The 17,044-nt window shown below is 35.9% G+C and overlaps 1 protein-coding gene and 1 non-coding gene across 2 annotated transcripts; one reads left to right on the top strand and one right to left on the bottom strand.

The window, feature by feature from the left end:
* Window positions 1-3,545: 3,545 nt before the first annotated feature.
* On the bottom strand, window positions 3,546-3,629 carry TRNAL-CAA. The gene has a single exon. It is a non-coding gene; the product is annotated as a tRNA-Leu (tRNA).
* Window positions 3,630-10,015: 6,386 nt separating this feature from the next.
* On the top strand, window positions 10,016-11,851 carry LOC113280484 (peptide-N4-(N-acetyl-beta-glucosaminyl)asparagine amidase A-like). Its single transcript, XM_026529102.1, has one exon. It carries the CDS (start codon window positions 10,016-10,018, stop codon window positions 11,849-11,851), a length of 1,836 nt encoding a protein of 611 aa, XP_026384887.1.
* Window positions 11,852-17,044: the final 5,193 nt, after the last annotated feature.

Genomic DNA, 17,044 nt, shown 5'->3' on the forward strand with positions numbered 1-17,044 from the left:
TTGGTTGTTCCCCGGGGAGTACTGGCGGGTTGAAATTTTTTGCCCATTCAAATTCTTGTTGTTGTTGTAAGGCTCCCGCTAGAATGGTTTCTGGTGTAGAATTGGCTTGTATGAAAACTAGTTCGTTTCCGATTGTCCACAGGGACCAAAGGATATAACAGTAGGATGTGATAGTAGATGTATTGGATGTAGTTTGAAGTATTTGGGTTATTGTTGTTTGTGTTTTTATGGTAATTGGATGGTTATTTCCGCTGGGTTGAGTAGTTGTTATAAGATTGGATAGCCTATTCCAAGTGTCTATTACCGTTTGGCAGTGTATAAGCATGTGTTCTATTGATTCTGGGGAGGTGCTACATCTTGGGGATAGATTGGAATTGGAGAGGTTGATATGGTGTAATAGAGAGAAGGTTGGAAGACCTTCGTTAATAGCTTTCCCCAAGAAAAGCTGAATCTTTGGTGGACATGATAAAGTCCATAGGAATTTGGTGTGTGGAAGGGGATTTTGGTGTGAAATGATATCGTGTTGTATTAGACTATTATATCCAGAAGCGGCTGTATATTTACCAGATTTAGACAGTGGCCAAATGATTTTGCATGGGGTGTTGTCAATTGGGATATGGATGTTTATTGTATGTTGGATTGCTATCGGTGGAAGGGTGAATAATTGATCATGTTTCCAATTATGAGTGATAGGGTCGATGATATCTGCCACTGTTTGGATAGGGTAGCATTGGGTAGGGTCCATGTTTTGATAATGAGTTATCCAATTAGCCTGAATAGGCGTTCCTAAACCGTTTCCTATGCGGTGAAAAATTAACTGTTCGAAGAAAGGAACGAGAGTTGTCATTTGCTTCCACTGAGGACTGGCGGTACTAGGTACTTGGATGGTACCTTATAATATATGTTGATGGTTGAGGTATTTCTCGTTATATAGTTTGGAGCATATGGAATGAGGTTTGTCGTAAATGTTCTAGATTCTTTTCATGAGCAAAGCTTTATTGTGATGGCTACCTTTCCTAATGCCTAGTCTTCCTTGTGCAATTGGTTTGTTTAGCTTGATCCAACCTAATGGGTGGAGTTTTCTAACAGTTGAATCATGTACCCAGAAGAAGTTCCTAGCTATTATATCAATCTGTTTATGGACGTGTGTGGGAAATAACTGTGTTTGCATAAGATGGTTGGAAGTGGGTGTGAGAGAGGTTTTAATAAGTACTAACCTTCCTGCTGGCGTAAGACATTTTGTCATCCAACCTTGAGCTTTGCGTGCCAACATTTGAAGTAATTGTTCGAAGATATAGCGAGAAGTTCTTCCATGTTTGAATTGTACTCCCAAATATATAGGTGGTGTTGATGTTGCTGGCCTGTTGAAGAATCATTGTAGGGATTCTATGTTATGTGGTTGTAGGCTTGGGTGGTGTATGATTGTGGTTGCAGTATTAATATGTTGTCCTGCAGAGGTGTTGTAGGAATGGAGAATTTTTTTGTAGCTGGTGGTTACTATCTTGAGTTGCTTTATAGGAGATGAGGATATCATCAACATACATCAGATGTAATATTGGAGGAGCTTTTTGTGAAATCGGAGCCCTCCTATCATCTTTTTTGCTTCTAGGTTGCCCAAATTTGTTGATAATATTTCTGCACAAATAATGAATATATAGGACGAAATTTGGATCTCCTTGTCTGATGCCTCTCGTTGGGGTGATAAAACCATGAGGTGTTCCATTGATGTTGACTGAGTATGTGACCGAAGATATACATAACATGATGTAATCCACAAAGATAGTTGGGAATCCTAGTTTAGAAAAGTCTCTTTTGACGAATCCCCAATTCAGGCTATCATAAGCTTTCTCAATATCTAATTTCATAGCGATTTTTGGATCTTTGGTGTTTGCGGATGTTCTAATATGGTGGAATAGCTCTCCCGCAATAGCTATGTTATCATGTACTGATATTTGTGGTACAAAGGCACTTTGATAAGGACTTATTAGAAATGGTAGGAGTGGTCGTATACGGTTGACCAGGATTTTGGATATGACTTTGTATGTGACATTGCAGAGGCTGATAGGTCTGAAGTGGGATGATTTTGTTGGTGTGTCTATTTTTGGAATTAGGGTAATGTTTGTGTGGTTCATGAGAGGATGAATATTTAGAGAATCAAAAAAACTGCGAACCATGGCTATCAGCTGAGTTTGAGTAGTTTCCCAAAAAACTTTAAAAAACTTACTTGTATAGCCGTCGGGACCAGGAGCACTTTTAGAATTTATGGAGAATAGAGCTTGTTTGATTTCTCTTATGGTTACTTCCGATGTAAGCTTTTGACATTGGTTTGGAGTCAATCTTGGCGTGATTTACGCGAATAGTTCCTCATCTATTATTGTTGCAGCGGTTGTGTATTGGTTAGAGAAATGGTCTAGGATGATCAGGATTACCTGAGTTTTGTCACTGACCCAGTTGTTTTGAGGGTCCTGAAGTTGCTGAATATTATTGCGACTGCGGTGGATAGTTGCTTTTGTGTGGAAGAACGTCGTATAATTGTCTCCTGACGTAAGCCATTGTATTCTTGATCTTTGTTTCCTATATTTTGCATGACATTGAAGAAGACTTAAGTGTTGATTTCAAAGTTCTTTCTCTTTTGTTAACCAGTACTCCAGGTCTCTCCCTATGCGAGTAGCGCACTGATGTTGAGCCCATTGAATTTGAGTCGTTGACTTTTTTATTAAGTTTGGTAGGTGACCAAATGTCTCTTTATTCACAAAATTGGTTAAAAAGACCAAAATCAATAATTCCTGGGTGAAATGGACAGTTAGATTTTGATACTGTTTAAATGGACAAAAATGTAAAAATAGGCAGGATGAAACCACTTTCATCGTGCCCATTTTCAAATATTTTTTCTTATTTTTAATTTACACAAGATGTATCCAGTTTCATCCTTGCTATTTTTTAAATTTAAGCTAGGATGAATCCAGTTTCATCCTTGCTGTTTTTTTTGGCCATTTCACCCAAACTATTTTTTACTCGTCCATTTGAATCGTGACTTAAAAATATTTGGACAAATGACCCATTTTCCGCTCTTTATTCCGGTCCATAAGTATTTGCCCAGTTGTGATTAACTACATATGGTTCTTCTTTTGTTTGCTTATTTTCGATCGGAAAATGGAACTTTTATATAGAAAAGATGGGAGGGGATTGTTTTTTAGGAACAAACTAGCCGAGCAGAAAAGAAAAAGGAAATTAAAAGAAAAAAAAAGGAATAAACAAGGAAATAATAGGTCCTGGTTAAGCACGAATCTATCTAGCAGTTGATTATGTTCAAATTGGGATTTTGTGTTCCTTGGGAATTTTTGGATCACAATACTACGTAGGTTTTAGGTGACGGCGCCGATTTTGGTTATGAAGAAAGAAGGCGAAATGAGGAAGCCAGAGTAACTCGAGATGCATGTCAAAAGCAAGGAGTTCAGAGCTACCCAATGGTGTGAAATCGAGGAAACAGAGCCGGAAACTGGAGGAACTGCCCACGAGATGAAGCCTCCAAGAACCCAAAGCTTTGTCAGATGTGAGATTTGAACCCACGCCCTCTCTCGAAGACCAGAACTTGAGTCTGGCGCCTTAGACCACTCGGCCAACCTGACTGTTTGTTTTCTTGGCTTGCCATCTCACCCCAGACTTGCGCGACCCAGTTCTTGCTAATGTCATCCCAGAGCGGTCTTGATGGCTTCTTAATTCAGCTGAAATGGTATAGGAGGTCATCCTGGTACGACGCCACAGAGCCCCGTCTTTAGCTAATTTTAGATTCCTTGATATTTTATCCGAGGATGCATTCCATTTCAATGTTAGTCGTGGTCAGTCGACTCTTCACCACTATGCTAATATTAAAATCCGTGGCAAGCTCTCGAGAAAATGATATGTATATAATGTTGGATATTTTCAAGACAGTGTCCCGTGGAAATGCTTTCTAGTTTTGAAATTCAAAACCTAATTCGGTTTTTCCAGAAAATTCTACGGACACGTCTCTTTTCATAAGGTTTCTTCGCAAAAGAAATCATTAATGGATGTCTGTTGAAAGCGTTTGTTGGAGATGAATCGACATCTCCAAAAGACATGAATTCCCCTTTAAATAGCGAAGGTTTTCTCCCATTTCATCACATCAAAAACAATATGTTTTTCTTCTTCTCTAAAAAGCATCATCGGGACAGTGTGATTCTTGGTTGGGTCAAGGAAGTACAATCCTTGAATTCGGTTACGGTGTTAGGGCTTCATTGAATCCTGAAGCCATAATTCGAGAGACCGTTTGTACTCGCCGAGTTTATTAGGAAAGGTCGAATTGTTGTCTAAAAGAATCGAAAGAGCCTTGAAGTCAGGAGTACACCATTCTTTTATTTCTGTTTTTCATCCTCTAGTTTAACCCAATTTTTCCAACATATAATAATGCAGTAGTGCGATGTAAATGTGTGGCTGAAACCAACAATATACATGTCAGGTATCAAAATCACCATAGTCTTCTATGTTGTTAGTTCAAAGTCCAAACTAGTAAAAAATCGTGACACGTCTTGTTGTTCAATTGAATCATGTTTAGGTTTGATGAGTAATTGTTGTAACAATGTGAACATAGGAAATGTATTTGATTCCTCCATCATGTTTACTTATTCTTATACGTGTATAAACTTGGTCTTTCCTTTCTTTTCTATAAATCCGATATTGATAATTTTGCCTTGTCTTCCCATTTTTTGTCACATATTCTGGCTCCAAACAGTATAATGATGCTAGGAAGGAAAGTCACTGGAGATTACCATAACATAAATTCAACTCTGCAACATCTATTTATTTAATTTAATTTCAATTAGAAAATGTTTCTGTACTTTGAAATGTAAGTAGAATGTGACAGACAGGGACGCCTATAGGATATTTGCGTGATGCCACGTCCAGTGAGACACCGGACACGACTTTACTGAAGATATTTCCTCCAGTTTTAAAGTGGATACATTATGACATAGGCTATTTGCATTAGCAGCACATGTCATCATCGTGTTTAATCATGCACAACTGAGATCCTGACATTTGATTCAGCTGCCAATTTTCTATGCAGATATTGTCATTTTGGGAATCTCCAGGGAGAGGGTCTGTTTTGTGAATTAATGTCATGTGGAGCTACAGGTTTTGCAAGTTCATGGTCTTGCCAAAGCAATTGAAAAGGAAATGCCGCAAAGCAAATAACGGCAGTTGACCCTTTTTTTACTCTGATTGTGATCAATAAAATCACTACTGAGCGTCAACGCTGCTAATGGAGGTGACAGTTTTAGTGGGGATGTACCAAGCCAAGACAAAAACTGTTTTGTCCTATATAAAAATATGTCTTATCTTATTATAGTTTTGGTACACCCCCACTTAATTTGGTACCCCTATTAGCAATGTTGTTGATCGTGATGAGGTTTACATTTGATTTCATCAACATTTACATAAATTAACATTCTATTTTCAAACCTCACGCACGTCTTATACTACTTCTCTAATCCTTGTCTCTCTTGGTTTTTAACTTTTTTCCAAATGGGACATTTAATTTTCTACCTCATTTTTTCTCTTTATTTCTCTTTTTTATTGGCTTTTTTCTTGAACGCGGGATTTGGGATATCAAAACTAATTGGGGGATAGAGGAAAATGACAAAAATTGGATCCAAATATCAAATCAGGATCACCCCTTATCTAGTTATTTTTTAATTCCTAATCTACCCTTCACTAATCAGGTTTAGTGTTTAATTATACTTAGGAAAATCATAAGATTATTTGATAAATGATTCGTGTATTATTTAGTTTTGGGTGAGGTGAGAGTTGAAGGAGGGAAAGTTTTTTGAGAGGGAAGTTTTTTTGGTGAAAATGGTGGATGATAGTGAAAAGAGAATTGCTGCTTGAATCTTTAACTCAACTATAAAAAGAAGTTTTTTTTCTTTGAATTCTCCATTTTTTTTCTCTGAAAAAGCTCGGTGCCGGTATAGAAGAAGTATGAATACCATGCCGTCATATGTAGAAAAAAAAATTCTACGAGAAAATTGAATTTCAGTCCGTTTTGAATTTTTTTTCTCGTTTTCAGTCCACTGCCGGCACAGTCAGTTAATTCTCGAGCATGCCGGTACAGCTACCAGCATGGTATGTTGCTTGAATTTCTTTGCCGGCACATGATATAAAGTATCCAGAAACTTGAAAAAAAATATCACTTAATGTTAGTTAGCAAGCATGTCGGCACTTAGTTTCGGCATTGAATGTTAGTTACCAAGCATGCCGGCACCATTTTCCGGCATGGTCTTCATCACTTCCGGCGATGTAAAAAAAAAAATTCTGACATGGTCTTCATCACTTCCGGCATAGTCTTCATCACTACCGACATAGTCTTCATCTATACCGGCATGGTCTTCATCACTTCTGGAATTTTTTCATCACTTCCGGCATGGTCTTCATCACTTCCGAATGTAAAAAAAAAAAGAAAGAATCAATTTCAAATTGAGGAGCCGGCAGAGAAGTAGAAAACAATTTGAAAGGGAGTGGGAAAAATTTAGAATTTGAAAGGGAGTGGGGAATATTTAGGTTTCAAAGCCCTAACCCTAAAAGAGATTATTAATAAGAGGTGAAGATGGAAATGGGGGATATGATTTTGTTTTTTGATTTTTATGTTGAAGGAAGGGTATTTTTGTATTTTTATCCCCAAAAACACCCTTAGCAAACACTATTGGTTGGGAAAAATAATTCATATCCCTCGATTAGTTTTGATATTCCCAATTGCGAGTTTTTTTCTTTTCTAGTGGGTGCTCCCTTTGGTACATATCCGATATTTACAATCTTGTGCTCTTCTCGTTTTCCAAAGGTCCAAACAGAGTAATTATCTTAGGAAAGTCACAGGAAAGTACCTTACTACGTCTGTTTCAGGATGGAGATATTTTTTCTTTTCTTTTTGAAACAAAGTGAGTTTATCACAAGTATTCAACTCTGCAGTTTATCACTTGTAAAGTGTTTGGATGCATTCGGAGAAATTGTTTTTGGGATCCACAGACTAGAGGCAAAATTTAAGAAGTCAATTTAGTGATATTATGCTTTGAGAAGAAAAAAAAGTGAGTAGCGCATTTAGATACTAGTGCTTCTGGAAAAGAAGTAGAAGTCAGAAGTAAAATTAAAACATTTTACTTCACAAATACATTTTTTTTCTCTTTGAAAAGTCGTTTTGAAATACGATATTCAAATAGACTTCTTGTTTTTCAACGTAAATTCAAGTGCACATCCTCATCGTCTACTATGGTGTCTTGGATGGAGAGGTGGATACCGGAGTCGAAAGTTCGAGAACCTTTATAATAACAATTACTCATTTGAATCAGTAATTTTTTTCTTCCCCTACTTGGTGGAAAATCTACCAAGTCTTTGTTGTTAATACAAAAGTCTTTCTTATATGTTGATGTGCATATTGTTGTCACTATCATCGAATAACATTTAGTTCCTCTTTTGATCGTGATGAGGTTCACATTGATTTTATTAACATTTACATAAATTAACATTGTATTTTCAAACCTTATGCACGTCTTATAAGTCGGTCTACCTACTTTCCTACTTCCCTAATTTTTGTCTGTCTCTCTTGGTTTTTAACATTTTCTAAAATATTTGCACAAATACCGATTGTCACCTCAAAAACATACAGAGATTTTTTGAAACTAGCTTTTACCCATAATCGGTTTATATGGACATGAAAATCAACCGATTATCCATAATCGGTTTATATTGGCATGAACGTAAACCGATTGTGGGTAAATTTTCTCTTTTTTATCTGTGAGTTATGTGTTGTTAAACATCAAATAAAATTAAATTCATTATATACCCGAGTTAATGAAATGAAATCGAGTATGATTTCATACTCATTTTATGATCGAGTATTAACTGAAAAAAATGGGTTAACCAGAATCGGTTTACACGATACATATGTAAAAACCGATTCCTGACATTGCACAACAGGAATCGGTTTATAAGAATGCTCATGTAATCCGATTCTAACAAAAAAAAGATACATAAAAATTGAGAACAACAATCGGTTTACTCGACACACATATAAAATCCGATTCTAACATTATACATCAACAATCGGTTTTTATAAGTGCTAATGTAATCCGATTCTGGTTCAAATTTCTTGAACCAGAAAACATATCAAGGGCAATCGGTCTTTGTGGGCATGAACATAAACCGTTTCTATATGCAAACGGATCACATATACATTAACGTTAACCGATTCTGATAAACCAGGAAAAATTTGACTTCAAAATTTTCAATTTTTGAGCAATTTATGTTACTAAAACCTAATTTATAGGATTGGGTTGAGAAGAAAAGAAGAAGAATCAGTTGATGTGGAGATGGAAATGAATTTGATTTTAATTTTTAATTTTATGATTTTAGTTTTATGATTTTGATTTTGATTTTTAAATTTTATGATTTTAGTTTTATGATTTTGATTTTAATTTTTAATTTTATGATTAGGATTTGATGGGGACAAATTAGTAGTATTAATATTTGATACAGGGTAAAATGGTAGTTTCATCAAACTTAGACACCCCTTATTATTCTTTATGGGGTGGATGAAAAAATCCATAGGCCCCAATTAAATGGCATATGCCCCAATTTAACCAGGTTCTTTAGTACATATCGGATATTTATAAATCTGTTGTCTTTCCCGTTTTCAGCATATACTCGCATTAGTTACAGATATTTTTTGACATAACTCCAAGAAATTTGGATGTACTCTGGGAAATAGCTTTTTGAGATCTGGAAGTAGATTTGGTGAATTTATTTTAAAACGGAAAAAAACAAGTTGATTTTTTTTATTTCTAGACTAGAATTGACTTTTTCTTGTGGAAAAACAGAAATATCTACTACGCAAATAAGCGATTATAATGCTTTGGATGGAGGTGGATACTATGGTTGAGAGTTTGAACCTTAATAATAATAGTTCCTCAATTTAAATCAGTAAAGCTTTTTTTTCTTCTAATAACTTTTTGAGTTTAGAAAGATTGGAAAATTACTGATAGTATTCTTTTGGTTTTAATGTTTTTTTTTTCTCACTTTCTTCTTTTCTTGCGGTTGATGCTGTAATTCTTTTGTGCAAACTGGAATCTTATAATTTGTTGTCTTCCCATTTTTACAGAGTAATAATTTTTGAAAAGTCAAAAGATTATTATACATATATACTACGTTTATTTCAGAGAATAACGATACTTTTATTTTTTAATTTTACCCAAAAATAAACCAAATTAAAAGAAAATATCACTTTACTATAACAAGCAACTCTATGCCTATAGGCTATACAGTATGTGGATGCACACATGAGAAGTAGCTTTTGGATTTTTAAGATTCAAAAAGCAAGAAATCAATTTGGCAATGGTATTTCAAAACAATTTTTAGAAGTAAAAAATGTTAATTTTTTGAGAAGCAAAACGCTTTTGTTCTGGAAGGTGACTTCTTTTTCCAGAGAAGTATAATAACGCGTATGGATACCAGAGCAAGAATCAAAAGTATAGAAACCAGAACCAAAAATATTTTGCTTCAGAAAAAGCTGATTTTTTTGCTTCTAAAAATTTATTGCTAAATCAACTTTTGATTTTTCGACTTCCATAAATTGAAAAACAACTTCTACACGTACAACCAAAGATACAAACACCTTATAAGTGCTTCTAATTCATTTCTTCATTTTCTCGAAGCGGCTTCTACTCCTGATATCAAAACATATCACTATTGTGAAGGATGGGGAGATTGAGAGTTCAGCCCTATTCAAAATGTTTTGACTCAGCTGTGTTTTTTCTACTAACCTTTAAGGGATTTGGAAAGGTTAAAAATTCTGTTGGACACATACTCTCTCTGAAACCACCTCCACATTATTAGAGATAAAGAAATTTATTCAGTTAAATTAGTATTATTGCTAAATCAAGTCAACACAGATGACTTCCTTCCTCCATTAAAAACTTCAAATTTCAGTACATTTCATCCAAAACAAAAAATGATGTCTTCATCATCATCAACTCCAATCCTTCTCCTTCTCATCTTCTCTTCCTTCATCATCAACTTCTCATCATCATCAGCCAATCATCCTGATCATTACTTCAAATCACTAAAAAAATTCCAATCATCCAATACAAACGCAACAGAATACATTGAAATAACAAAACCACCACCACCAAATCCAATCAATCCAAATTGCACACTCCTTGTTCTCCAAAACGATTTCAATAACACATACGGATCACCACCGGCTTCAGCAATCTATTCTCCACCTGCTAATTGTACCGGTCCATGGAATCAGATTTTCCTAGACTACAGTGTGAGTGTTGATGGTGAACAGTATGATAGAATCTCTGGTGTTTGGCTTGACGGAGTTGAGATTCTGAGAACGAGCACAGCTGAACCAAATCCTTCTGGAATCTATTGGAAGGTTAGGAAAGATGTTACTAGGTATTCATCGTTGTTTAATCAATCTAATTTAACATTGTCTGTGATTCTTGAAAATCTTGTTAATGATGAGTTTACTGGTATTTATCATGTTAATGTTTCATTATTATATTATCAAGATCAAGATCTTAATCCAGTTGACCCCATAGAAGTAGAACCACTCAAATTGAACAGAAAATTAGGGGGTTCATCTGAGACTAGTGTCAAGGGCATGTACAATGTAGGGGCATTTACTAATGAGACATCAGCAGATTTGATAATTCCGGTTTCTGATAATGGTGGTGAAGGTTTTTGGTTTAGGGTTCAGAATGAATCAGATGTTCATTCCAAAACAATTCAGATTCCGCAGAATACTAGAAAAGCTGTTTTGGAAGTTTATGTTTCGTTTCATGGGAATGATGAATTTTGGTATTCTAATCCGCCAAATGAATACATTTTGTCGAATAATTTGACTACTCAAAGAGGAAATGGAGCTTTCCGGCAAGTGTTTGCGGCGGTGGATGGGGTTACGGTTGGTTCCGTGACTCCATTTCCTGTTATTTTTACTGGTGTGATTAACCCATTGTTTTGGGAGCCTGTTGTTGCAATTGGAGCGTTCAATCTGCCTACTTATGATATTGATTTGACTCCGTTTCTCGGGTTTTTGTTAGATGGAAAGAATCATTCATTTGGTCTTGGTGTTACTGATAGTATTTCATTTTGGCTTGTTGATGCAAATCTACATCTTTGGTTAGATCATGGGTCAGACGTTGTTCAGGCGAAATCGGTTTTGTCTCTGACTCCTCCAATTCAGTTCAAGATTAAATCTAAATCTAAAGGCCTCAATGGGAAGTTCAGCATCAAAGGAGAAAGAGAATTCGAGTACTCTGGATGGGTTAATTCATCTGCTGGAAACTTTACGACTACAATCCAGGAGAAATTCAAATTCAAGAATAAAATCAAGTTGGATAACTATGGACAAGAGAAGGAGGTTGAACAGAAGATTAAGGTGAAAACAAAGATTACAACGGTGAATGAGATTGGCCAGGAGATTAGCAAATCGAGTATTAGTAGAAATTACCCACTGGAAATGAAGATCTCGACCTTGCCCGGAGCTGAAAAGGATACGTTTTTATCTATCACTAATGTTACCCATTCGCTGGAAGAGACGTATACTCGTTCTTTATCATCAAATGAGGAAGTTGAAATCTCTGTCCAGAACAGTCAAGATTCAGGTGGATGGATGCTTATTAAGGATCATGCTGTTTTGTCAGGTACAGGAACTACAACCCAGGTATTGAGTTACCAAGATCAGAATGGTTGCTATATTAGAAATGTGACTGCAGCAAATGGTAAGATTTTACAGGACAACACTACTCTTACTTGTGTGTTGTCATCTGTCTCTGTTTAGTTTGTGCGAGTGAAGTGTGGACTTGATCTTTTTGCAATGTCTTGCCAGAATAAAACTACTGTTTGATTGATCTAATGCTTTCTCTGAGGTAATTTATAGTCCTAATTTACAATACAAGGTGCTATGGATATCATAAACTGTGTTTGTAAGAAGAGGAATATAAGTTCAGATATTTCATTCTAACACTTTCAAAATTTACCCGGATCCTGAAACTAAGCCTAAATCATTCAGAAATCCAGTTGGTTATATGGCCCAACGGAGAAAGGTAGTCAAGGCAAAAAAAAGATATCACACAACTCTTTTAAGGGTTAATTAACGGTTGGTACCCAATATTTGAAATATTAAGGGTTGGTACCTTGACCGAGAGTTGACCGTCAAAATTTTTATTTGACCAACATTTATTTTATTTTCACTATTTTTATTTATTCAGTTGCTGATTTTACCTCCTCTTCTTCAATTTTGCATCGAGCTATTAATTCATAAAGAAAAATGGTCGCGCCGCTGGACCACCACCACCAACTCGAACACGATTCCGTCAATGACACTTTCAGAACTATTTGCAAATTCAATTTTTGTCAAATTCCACGTGGAATAAATTCTTTGCATCAACTACTTGAGGCCGAGGGATGATTAATTGCAGGAGGAGAAGGTTTATTCCATTAATTTTGATACCCTTGAGACCTTCGTCAATCTTCAGTTTGAAATCCTACATCAAATCACTTTTCTTCATCTTCTATTTTCAACTTGCGCGACGAAGTTCTCTAAATCATTGTTACGGTCCCTATTCTTCTCCTGCTTCTCTTTCTCATCCACATCTGAATTATAATCAGATCCTACGGGGGTGTTCACCAAATGGAACTGGACAAGCTTGGAAATTTAGAAGAGGGAGGAACAGGGGAAGAAAGATATGGCCTCTTATCATCTTTGCAGTTTGTTGGGCTATTTGGGATGCGAGAAACAGAATAGTAATGGCTCACAAAAGACCAAAAACTGTAGAAGAAGTTATCATTGAGATCAAACTTTTGATTTACCAGTGGGGAGCACTTCAAAAATGGTTTACAAACAATGTATTTAGAGAACTAATTACACATCGGAAGGTTGTTAGAGATGGCTGAAATATCTGTATATGTATCACTTTGAAAATGGGGGCTAGGTTCTTCACAGGGCCTGGTCTTTTTACATTTTTCTTTTATACAATTAACCTTTTTAAGTCAAAAAAATAAATAAAATGGAACTGGACATGCCTTGTCTTTTCTGTCCCGACTGTAACTTCTTTGTTCAAGTGGTAGACTGGTAGTGCAACAAAGGAACCATACTGTTGTCGTCAGCAACTTGGAAGAAAGAATTTTTTTAGATATGTATAAAATGCATTTGGAAACGGGAACTAGAGGCAGTGTATATGAACGCGTTTACATGGGCTTCAAGAGTACCAGCAGTGGTTTCTCCATCTTGGCCTCCTACCGTGGGAAGAATCGATTCCACACCAATTATGGTGTAGCTGCTGCCGTTAATTGTGAAAATGAATGGTCGAGATATTGTCAATTTTCCTACTCCGGCCATTTCTCTTTCAAAGTCCAGTTAACTGTAAACCCCTTTAATGAGGGTAAAATTGTCAAATAAAATAAATTTTTGATGTAATTTTTATAAAATAAAATAAAAATTAGTCAAACAGAGTCAACATGTTGACTAAACAGTTTCTGGCGGGTCAAGGTACCAATCGTTAATATTTAAAATGTTGGGTACCAAAGCTAGGTATTGGACATTTACTGGGTACCAACCGTTAAATATCCGCTCTTTTAAATGATTTTGACAAGTCAAATTCAGATTCCTGAGTCTGGTGCAAACGATTTAAATGATTTTGAGTTGAAGGGGGCCAATGCCCTGAACATTCCAAAACTAAAATGGGCTTTGAAGCAATAGCAACAGTTACCAAGCTTTAACCCAAGGAGAGAACAAGAAGTTTATTTTAAATTTAAGAACCATAATATTAGGCATACCAAAAACTTTCAAGGCATACAAATTAGTTTTCCCATCCTAGGTGACCTTATAAGGGGTGTCTATTGGGTAGTTCAATTACCTATATATCCTTGAACTTAAAATCAAAAAATAAACTATCCTAAACATTTCTTCTTCTTGCTCTAGCTAAACCTCCTTCCTTTTCTCTCAGATTTTTTTTTCATCACTGTAATTAATTATCGATTCGTGAAAATTCGATCATCGGTTAAATTGAACTATATAATGGATCGACAAAGAAAAAAGCAAACGTCATGTGTTCTAAATCCTCTTCCAATCCATGAATTAAAGAAGAAGAACCAATTGAAGATGAAGGTGTAAAAACTATAATTGAACCGGAAATTGAATCGGAAATTCAACCATTTGAAGCTTCAAATACTAAAATGAGGATAATAAGGTATTCCCTACAAACCCAGTCTTTTATTTGTTGTTTTTCATGGATTGAATGGGTTAAATTGCTAAAAACTTAGTGTTTTTGACGGTTACAGTAGCGGGTTCGGCTGATAATTGAGTTGAGTTTTGAGCCGAACTGTTCTTGAAATTTCTCCCTGAAAGTGTCTATGAACAGTTCGGCTAAACCGTAAATGTCAATTTCTAGCCGAACCCCAAAATGTGTATTGAATACGTCCCATAATAGTGCCAGGTTCGTCTAATACCTTGCAAATCTTCCCGGCCGAACCTGAGAAGTAAAATTTACCCCAGGTGGTTGTCAGGTTCGGCTGACTCGATTAGATCACTTTCAAGCCGAACCTCTCTCTGTAAACACTTCGAAAATATTGATTTGCAGGCTCTAGGTTCGGCTAGCTCGTGTTGTTGAGTTATCAGCCGAACCTTCTCTTTGCACACTCAAGTTTTTCGATCTTGTTTTGTCCATAACGTTTTCGTCCGATGTCGGAATGACCTCATTCTTTTGGCGTTGTGTTTGTCTTTTCATTCTCTTGAAGTTGAAGATAAGATCTAATTGATTTTAATGAGTTTAATATGGACCTTGGTATTCTCCATATTTATTAGTCTTGTACGTGGAATCCAATATAATAACTTGTGGGAAGCATAGAGCCAAATCATTTTGGAAGTGATCCTTGGTATCCTCGTGAATTATGTCTACTGGATCAGGTTGATTTTCCATGGGTCCAAGCACGATCTACAAATAATATCACAAGGTTAAACACTAGAAAGGGAATATAATAACAAGGTTCGGCGCATTCGATAATCACATTATGTGCCGAACTATAAACATCTACAGGTTTCGGCTTATACGATATCCTCAATATGTGCCGAACCACGAACAATATTTTAACCCAAAAATTAACAAATTCATGTTCGGCTCAGACGATAATCATATTATGTGCCGAACCTTGAACATAAGAGGTTTCGGCTGATACGATATTCTCCATATGTGCCGAACCAGTAACAATATTTGAACCCAGAAATTAAAAAATTATGTTCGGCACATACTATTTTGGATATATAAGCCGAATTAGTAATGATTCTATTCCGGCCTATTCAGGATGTTGTTCGGCTTACTATGAAACTTTCATATAAGCCGAACTAGTGTCTAGCAAAAGGGTTGGAATTGGAAATTATAGGTTCGGCGCATGCAGTAAACAGATTCAGTAAGCCGAACCGTTCATCAATTGGTAGATTCGGCTCATAGATGTGAGACGAACCTCAACCTGTTTCGCCGAACCATGATTCAAAAAACCTAACTTTTGATAATTGAGACCTATAGAAGTGAGATTAAGTATAAGATATAAGTGTACCTGTGTATTAGAAGCATTGGGTTCCTCATCAATGTCTTCATCATCAGGATTTGGCTCATAAAAATCATCATCTTGAGTTTGTGTTTGAGTTTGAGCTTGAGTTTGAGTGGGTGTAAAATCATTCTCATAATCTAAGAAATCAACCATTTCTGGATCATTGTTGTGGTTGATATGTATTTTCCTAGGTTTTTTAGATGAATGATGACCCTCCTCATCCTCCATTGAATCAAGAATTAGAATTTTCTCACTTTCTCCTTCTCAAATTTTCCTAGATTTTTTTTCCTCAAATTTTTCATCTAAACAACTCTTATAATTCTGAAAATTATTTTAATCAGTAAACAAAATATTTAATCGCTAATCAAGATTATTAACACTAATACGTAAAGGGCAGATTTTCCATTAAAAAAAATTTGGGTTAAGGGGTTATCTGATTTTGCTATTTCACAACCTTTTTTGTCTTCATTCAGTATGCCTTGGAAGATTTTGGTATGCCCAATATTATGGTTCTGCACAAACCTCTTGTCATTCTTTGAGAGAAACAAAACAATGCCCAAAAATCCACAACTGCTCACGCTCAACTTGTCTTGGGCCCTTGGCCTAGTTTTTTTTCGACTCTTTAACGCGTCTTTAACGAGGTCATGTAAGTTTACTCGAAAATGACTCATGTTATTTTTGCTGTCTATCATCTGCTTCCTGCTGTAAGAAAAAAGAAAACAGAACATCATAACTTATAAGAGCAATTTCTATGGAATGAACAAACTCCAAGTTTTTTTATTTTGCTCCCACTATGAACTCAACAAACATGAAAATTGGATGTTCAAATCAACAAATCTGTTGCTTTGAACATTGAGTTGGACCACACAGCGTGCGCATGACGGAAGCGGTGGTGTCACAAACGCGGGCGGTCAAGCTTCCAATGCCTCTAACAAATTCTCTCTCCAAATACAGTTATTATGTGTAAGGTTTATATTTTATTATTTGTTTTATTATTAAATAATCCAGTGGGACCCAATTTATATTAATAAAATCATTAGTAGGACCCAACTCTTATTAGTTTATATTAATAAAATCGCTAGTGAGACCCTAAAACATTAGATTTGTTCATTTTGCCTTGTTTTCCATAGTGGAGAAAGCAGTTCATTCATCCACCTGACTCAACAAAACAATAAGTTTGTTGATTGCCATAGGAATTGCCCTAAAAGCATAAAACATAAAACTATACATTTGATTTTTTTTAGTTTTGAAACGAGAATATTATAAGGATACTAGATACCGAAGGCATGCGGACATACTATGCATGACCGTATCATGAATGAGTACGTCCGTAAGAAATTTATGATAGCCCCAATCAGGAAATGCTCGCACAGCATCGGCTGCGCTGGTTTGGGCATCTCCAGCGAAGACCACCTGATGCACCAGT

The sequence above is a fragment of the Papaver somniferum genome, chromosome 5 (genome assembly GCF_003573695.1).
Source record: "Papaver somniferum cultivar HN1 chromosome 5, ASM357369v1, whole genome shotgun sequence".
Lineage (NCBI taxonomy): Eukaryota > Viridiplantae > Streptophyta > Magnoliopsida > Ranunculales > Papaveraceae > Papaver > Papaver somniferum.

Coding starts and splice junctions, on each gene's coding strand:
- LOC113280484 (XM_026529102.1), top strand. CDS start 10,016: ATGTCTTCATCATCATCAACTCCAATCCTTCTCCTTCTCATCTTCTCT.